Genomic DNA, 8,141 nt, shown 5'->3' with positions numbered 1-8,141 from the left:
ACCAATTTGATAAAGTTCCTCCTAGAGTCAGGAGACCTGTGTCCGAGGGTATAATGACAAGAAGAGGCGATTCTGCTCTCTGTTAGAAAGACTGCATATTTACTATGACAGGTATTTGGCTGCAGCCAGTAATCAACCCGCTGAACACATTTTAAAATCATATCATTCAGGTCTTATCTGGGAATTTTCAGAGAGAGTAAATAACCTTTATCAGTATTAATCTCGTTTTTTTTTTTGTTGTTTTTTATTTTTTGTTTTTTGGGGTATGGTTCCCAAATACACTGCTTGCAAAAAAGATCAAAGGTACACTTTTTAAAACAGTGTACTCTCTGACCACTGGCATGTCCCCCATTTCATCTTTCCTAGTTTTTTCACTAGTTTTGGCTAGTGTCACTGTTACTACTGGCACCATGAAGCGATACCTGGACCCTACAGAGGTTGCACAGGTAGTCCAGCTCCTCCAGGATGGAACATCAATACGTGCCATTGCCTGAAAGTTTGCAGTGTCTCCCAGCTCCCAGCACAGTTTCAAGAAAGTAGAGGAGATTACTTTTTCTTTTGTTTTTTTTGTTTTTGCCTGTCCCGTTTGGCTCTTTTGCTTTCAGAATTATTGTCTAAAGGCGAAGAAAGATGCCCAACGGATTTACTTTACCAAATAGACCATCCCAGCCTTACCGTAATGGTCTATTTGATATACCTTTTATTGTTTATTTTGTTTTATTTTCACTTGCTAAATATGGGACAGATTTGACTGGGGAAAAGAAAGGGGAGAAAGAAGGAGGGAAAGAAAAACTGCAGGGAAGAGGGACGGGCATAAAGGGCAAAAAACAAAAACCAACAAAATAAGCAGACAAAAAATACAAATATCAATCATCTGGATCACCTGTTAAAAAAGAAAAAAGAGAAAACAAGCAGAAGAAAAAAAAGAGCAACATAATAAACAACATCACGATGATATATGGGAATATAACAGTAAATACTAAATATTAAACATTATTGTGCAGCACGTAATATTGACAGCGCACAGTGTGCTTTGAGGTAGGAGCCAAAAAGGGTGTAGTTTGTGTGTGTGAGCACCCATGTGTACACCTGTGAGCATGGACACGCTTGTTTTTTTAAAAGGTTCCTTCATGTAATGATCTGCTAGAGGGTGTGGGGGGGCCACAGCCCCGTCCTCCAGGGCATGAAGCAGGAGATCAAAACTCCAGACATCCAGAGGCCCTCAGAACACAAGAGACCAAGGAAGACCAACAGAGGGGCAGCCGCACCACTGTCCCAGAAAGAGCTGAGGAGAGTCCCAGATGAGGGGTCACTCAGCAGCCGCGGAGCAGAAGCCAGGGGGGGTTGCAGTGACGTGCCCGTGAGCTCCGCCAGCAGCCAGCTGTGCCAGAGTGACCGAGCCCCAGGCTGAGAGGCTGAGGGAACCCCACCCCCGAAGTGGCCCGAGCGAGCCCCAGGCTCCAGGCCCCGACAAGCAGCCACCAAGGAGTGAGCCGGTGTGTACCTGGGTGCCCATCCCCAGACACAAAGAACCACCAACGCACCGATGTCTGAGGGCGTCTGCCAATGGCAGGGGAAGTGGTGGGGGAGATAGACCTCCATACCTTGGAGGGCCTGAGATGTCCCTAGAGAGGTGGCATCTGATACCCAACCTGACATATAGACACAGACTTACAGGCATCCATTCCCACCCTCATGCGAGAGCATATGCAATTACTCAACACTCACCCAACGTGGAGACAGACACAAAGAGACACTATACACACAATCACACTCCCCAAGCGTACTCTAAGCCCCAGGTCTAGCTAGAGGAGATTCCTGGAGACGGACAGTTACTCTAGGAGAGCTGGACAGGGCTATAGAAGGTTCTAATCAAACAGACTTCAGGGCCTAATATCCTCTAGCCCTGTGCTCACTACTCCTCACCCTAGTGCCCGAGTGCCATTTGCTAAAGAGTACAACCACTGGCACCCTGTGCTTTTCACAGATGAGAGCAGGTTCACTCTGAGCACATTTGACAGACACGAGAGAATCTGGAGAAACCGTGAAGAACGTTATGCTGCCTGTAACATTGTTCAGTATGACCAGTTTGGTTGTGGGTCATTGATGGCCTGGGGTGGTATTTCCATAAGGGACATGGAGACCTCTACAGGTTATCCAGCAGGACCCTGACTGCCATTAGGTACTGAGAAGAAATCCTTGGAGTCACTGTCAACCAATGCTGGTGAAGTGGGTCCTGGGTTCCTCCTGGTACAAGACAATGCCTGGCCTGTGGGGAGAGTATGTCGGTAGTTCCTAGAGCAGGGGTGTCCAACCCCAGGCCTCAAAGGCCAGTATCATGCAGGTTTTAGATCTCACCCTAGGTCAGCACACCTGAATCAAATGATTAGTTCATTACCAGGCCTCTGGAGAACTTCAACACATGTTCAGAAGGTAATTTAGCCATTTAAATCAGCTGTGTTGAATCAAGGACACATCTAAAACCTGCAGGGATTTAGGCCTTTGAGTCCTGGAGTTGAACACCCCTGTCCTAGAGGAAGAAGGAATTGATACCATTGACTACCTCCCCATGCTCATTTGACCTAAACCCAATAGTTTACCACCAGGTTGCACCTCAGACCTCAGGAGATCCCACAGGACACCACTGATCATCTAATCAGGAGCATGTTGTCAGTCATGCATGTGGGGGCTGTGCAAACTACAGAGTACCATTTAGAGTTGCTCCAAGTAAATTCTGTGTTTGGGCTTTTGAACATCCAAATGAAAAGTCCACAAACATGACTGTCAGATCTCCCAGAAGAAATAAGTAGGTGAGAAAACAACCCTCCTTTGAAGAAAGGTTGTTTGTTTGTTTTTTTCAAGCTTTTTAAATGAGTTCTTCAAATCTGCACATCTCATGGTAGTTAGAGACTTTGGACGTTTGGTTTTGGCACAAGCAAGTTTTGCTAGTCTCCTGTTTAGTTTGTGTTTCATTTGTGTACCTTCTCTCATCAGAACCATTTTTCCTGACAGTTAAAAGGGAAGGTTACTAAAAGTAGCCAGGTTAACCATGTAACCATGTCTCACATGGTTATGAGTAACCTTGTGAGAGAGATTCTGGTATCAGTTCTGTATTAGTGGCTGTTTGTGTAAGCATACTGTAGCGCTGTAACTAGTTTCTCTTGCCTTGGTAGAGAGCAGCTTGGTGAGGTGTACTTCCTTTAGCTTTAACTTCTTCCTCTCTGGGTTCTTTGTTTGATCTTCATCTACATCAGGATCGATCTGGATGAAGACACCAGCCGACAGATTAGACAACATGTGTTCTATAATCTGAATCCAAGCATTAGTGATCCAAATTATTATTTTTTATGAATCAGTATTGCAAAAAATAACACAAGTTGTCTCTTACCAAATGGAAGTATTTTCCCGAGAAATTCTCGTCATCTGGATGAGAAAATATAAATATCAGAGAGCGATCAACAGCAATTATTTAGTCATTTTATTTAGTCATATGTGTGTGTATATATATACATATGACTAATACATACAAATTTTATGGATTTAATTAAATGCTCTTGTTTGAAATATGAAGACATATGTGGAATTTTTAGTTTGATGCATTCAGTATTTCTTACCTTTCACACTTCCTTGTGGGCTCAGAGGAGGATGAGTTTTCTTAGAGAGCACTTTGATTGTCCCGCCATCATTAGCCTACAGGAAGACAAACTGGTTCATTTTTATACAGTACTTTTTCTAAAATTTAAATGGAACAACTGCTATGGAATAAGAAGCCTTGCATTTTGTATATTTTGGGGTCTTTACCCCACAATATAAATGATCTTTACAAGATTGTTTTGCATTATATAAACAAAATGGAATTTCTAAAACTGCCCTGCAGAGGTCATAGAATCTGTGTTTAATGTGTTTTCAGTTTTTATTTTCTTCATTACCTGCGTGCAAAACCACAACCACCCACCAGATATCTGGGTCTGTACTGGTTGCTTGTTACCCCACACTTGAAAATTGTTTCTTTCTTTCTTTCTTTCTTTCTTCATTATATGTGTGAGAGAGTTATTTAAGTTGTATTATTGCTTTGTAAATTGTCCAGCACCAGACTCCAAATCCAGCTTCTGCATCAATCTCTCTTTCCACACAGTGATGGTACTGATAATTGATAGAGACGTCACACAAACAGACTCCATGATCCATTAAAAACATTATGAAACCATCAAAAACCACTCTTCCTCTGCTAGACTTCTTCCCTTTATGTTAAAAAAAAACCCCTCTACTGATCTTATTAGCTGTAATGAGAAAGTGAGATAGAATTTCCCATTTCCTTTGTTTCTCTGCCTCTCTTGGCTCAAATTAAGCTAGTCTTTTCTGGTGTTGTCAAAATAAAAGTCCAACTTAACAGCAAATGTAAATGGAAGGTTAGTAAATTTGGGATAAAGACTCAAAACAAGAGAGTGCCAGGTTTCAGCACAGAAGCAGTGGCACTGAAATCTGTCATCTAACACCCCCCCCCCCAAAAACAAACAAACTGCACCTGTGATGAGTTTTCAGTACCAGTGTGTGCAGCCCTATAGCCACTTCCTGGATCATGTTGAAAATTATGTCCAAATATGAAATATATTGCAATGATAGTTATAATTATATAATATGACATTATATTATTAATATTATTATTATAATATAATTATATTATAATAATTATTCCAATTATAATTGGAATTATTATTATACTATAGTTATATAATGGACATCGACATCATGTGCAGACTCTCTGATTTGATTTGAGGGTCCACTTTCAAATTGGATGAAGAGTTTAGGAGTTTCAGCTAATTAACACATGCCACCCTCTTTTTAAAAGGATCAAAAGTAATTGGACAAATGATTCAAAGCCTATTTCGTGGGCAGATGTGGGCAATTCCTTCATCGTGTCATTATAAATTAAGCAGATAAAAGGACTGGAGTTGATTTGAGGAGTGGTGTTTGCATTTGGAAGATTTTGTTGTGAACAGACAACGTGTGGTCAAAGGAGCTCTAGATGCAGGTGACACAAGCCATCTTTAAAATGAAAGTAAATACAGATGGTTCACTGCAAGGTGCAAGGCACTCATAAGCCTCAAGAAGAGAAAGAATAAATTGGACTTTGCTAAAAAAAACAACAAAAAACAAACATCTAAAAAAGCCAGCACAGGTCTGGAAAAACATTCTTTAGACAGATGAAACCAAGATCAACCTCAACCAGAATCATAGCAAGAAAATGTATGGAGAAGGCGTGGAACAGCTCATGATTCAAGCATACCACATCATCTGTAAAACATGGCGGGGGCAGTGTGATGGTTTAAGTGTGCATGGCTGCCAGTGGGACTGGGACACCTGTGTTTATTGATGATCTGACGCAGGACAGAAGCAGCTGAATGAATTCTGAGGTGTTCAGTGACATACTGTCTGCTCAAATCCAGCTAAAAGCAGTCATATTGAGGGTGTTTCATAATACAGATGGACAATGACCCAAAACGTACAGCCAAAGCAACCCAAAAGTCAGGGTTGGTTAAGTTACTTGAAAAAAGTAATTAGTAACTAATTACTGATTACTTCTCCCCAAAAGTAATCCCGTTACTTTACTGATTACTTATTCCATCCATCCTCTTCCGCTTTATCCGGGGCCGGGACGCGGGGGCAGCAGCCTAAGCAGAGAAGCCCAGACCTCCCTCTCCCCAGCCACCTCCTCTAGCTTATCCGGGGGAACACCAAGGCGTTCCCAGGCCAGCCGAGACACATAATCTCTCCAGCGTGTCCTGGGTCTGCCCCGGGGCCTCATCCCGGTGGGACATGCCCGGAACGCCTCACTCAGGAGGCGCCCAGGAGGCATCCTTGTCAGATGCCCGAACCACCTCAGCTGGCTCCTTTCGATGCGGAGGAGCAGCTGCTCTACTCTGAGCCCCTCCCGGATACCAAGACTGATTACTTATTTTCTTTTTCTTTTTTTTTTTCTTTTTTTTGTGTCCCGTTTGGATCTTTAGCCATCAGAATTGTTGTCTTAAGGCCAAGAAAGATGCCAAGCGGATTTATTTTACCAAGTGGATCATCATGGCCTTGCCATATTGGTCCATTTGATTGACCTTTATTATAATTATGAATTGATTTTATTTTCGGTTGCTACAAACAGGACAGACATGACTGGGGGATAGGACAGGGAGAAAGAATGAAAGAAAGAGAGGGAGAGAAAGAAAACCAAAGGGGAGAAGAGACGGTGAGAAAGGGGGAAGAAAGAAAAACAAACAAAACACCTGGATCACCTGTATGGAGAAAAAAAACAGAAGAGAAAGCAAACAACAAAGAGAAACATAATAAAAAACAGCACCATCACAATAAACTAGCTAGCAGTAGATAACAGTAGATACTAAATATTAAACGATATTGTGCAGCACGCAAGATTGACAGCGCACAATGTGCTTTGAGGCAGCAGCCAAGAAAGGTGTAGTCCGCGTCTGTGAACACCCGTGTGTACACCTGTGTGCATACCTGTGTGGATCAGCATGCTTGCATTCCAAAGGTTTCTCCATGTAACGATCTGCTAGGGAGTGTGGGGAGCCATAGCCCCGTCCACCAGGGTATGAAGCAGGTATGGAGGAGATCCAGGCCCCAGATATCCAGAGGCCCCAGAGTACAAGGACCCGAGGAGACCACCAAAAGGGGGGGAACCGTGCCACCCTCCTGGGAAGAGCTGAGTAGAGCCCCAAACGAGAGGTCACCCAGCAGCTACGGAGCAGAGGCCAGAGGGGGTTGCAGTGGCGTGCCCGCGGGCTCTGCCGGCAGCCAGTTGTGCCAGAGAAGACCGAGCTTCAGGCCCAGAGGCCTGAGGGCATCCCACCCCCCGGAAGGAGCCCAGCCGGGCCACAGGCGCCCGGCCCCGCCAATCGGCCACCAGGAGTGAGCCGGTACATACATGAGCGCCCAGCCCCAGACGACAAGGACCACCAACACACCAACGTCTGAGGGCATCAGCCACCGGCAGGGAGTGTGGTGAGGGGAGATAGGCCTCCGTACTTTAGAGGGCCTGAGATGTACCCAGAGAGGTTGAGTCTAAGACCCAACCTGACATATAGACAATATATAAATATATATGGGGTGCAACGATACACAAAATTCACGGTTCGGTTCGATACTTTGGTGTCACGGTTCGATATTTTTTCGATACAAAAAATGTTCATGCCTTTTTAATTTATCATTTATTAAAATGATAAATATATATTTTAACTCAAAAGTACAGTTTTTAAATGTAATGTTGCTGAAACAACAAAATAAAAAAATTAATCTATCTGATCGAGAAATCACTCATCTTTGGAAAATAGAGGTTTTTACAGAGAAATGGCTCTTTCCAAAATAAAAGCTATACTATACGCTTCTTCTGGGCTATATTCTCAGCAGCATATTAAACATATCAGGTCCCCGTAAGGAGAATCATGTGCTAAAGGCTGACTCTGGTAAAGTTTGTAGCATGCGTGCTAGTTGTTTTTGTCTGCTTCCACTTGTCTTTGCACTAGGATGATGTTGGAGTAAATGTGCAGTCATATTCGTTGTAAATGGCCTGTATTTATATAGCGCTTTACTAGTCCCTAAGGACCCCAAAGCGCTTTACATATCCAGTCATCCACCCATTCACACACACATTCACACACTGGTGATGGCAGCTACATTGTAGCCACAGCCACCCTGGGGCGCACTGACAGAGGCGAGGCTGCCGGACACTGGCGCCACCGGGCCCTCTGACCACCACCAGTAGGCAGCGGGTGAAGTGTCTTGCCCAAGGACACAACGACCGAGACTGTTGGAGCCGGGGCTCAAACCGGCAACCTTCCAATTACAAGGCAAACTTTTTTCGGGCGTTGTGTTCCCACTAGTGCTGTCAGCGTTAATCTTGTTAAAATGACATTAACGCCATAACGCGGCAAATCTCCGTTAAGAATTTACTGCGGATTGCCCCGTGCGTGGGGCTGGACAGCGTCAACACGTTAACAAGCTAACTGCACTAACGCACTTGTTCCCACAAATTGAGCATTGCGTGGCACATCCGACATACGCACTTACCATCAGGGTCATGCTTCACAGATAGGTAGGTAGGTAGGTAGATAGATAGAGATACATAATATTTC

At 43.8% G+C, this 8,141-nt stretch overlaps 1 protein-coding gene across 1 annotated transcript in view; it reads right to left on the bottom strand.

Annotated features, from left to right (window-relative positions):
* Nucleotides 1-49: 49 nt before the first annotated feature.
* LOC147300716 (plexin-C1-like) overlaps nucleotides 50-8,141 on the bottom strand; it is a 31,776-nt gene continuing 23,684 nt past the window's right edge. Inside the window, exons 24-26 of the mRNA XM_086284877.1 lie at nucleotides 3,615-3,690; nucleotides 3,389-3,423; nucleotides 50-3,261 (exon numbers count right to left, since the gene is read on the bottom strand). Of these exons, the coding sequence (XP_086141003.1) occupies nucleotides 3,103-3,261; nucleotides 3,389-3,423; nucleotides 3,615-3,690 (270 nt within the window). The 3' untranslated portion in view covers nucleotides 50-3,102. The remainder of the gene's footprint in view (nucleotides 3,262-3,388; nucleotides 3,424-3,614; nucleotides 3,691-8,141) is intronic.

This window comes from Aulonocara sp. 'chitande type north' Nkhata Bay, unplaced genomic scaffold, assembly GCF_057382095.1.
Source record: "Aulonocara sp. 'chitande type north' Nkhata Bay isolate Kocher_YH1m ecotype deep benthic unplaced genomic scaffold, A_spYH_male_GT1.1 unmapped_scaffold_12, whole genome shotgun sequence".
NCBI classification, from domain to species: Eukaryota; Metazoa; Chordata; class Actinopteri; order Cichliformes; family Cichlidae; genus Aulonocara; species Aulonocara sp. 'chitande type north' Nkhata Bay.
Note: the sequence above shows the minus strand (reverse complement) of the source record. Positions and strands in the feature narration are given on the sequence as shown.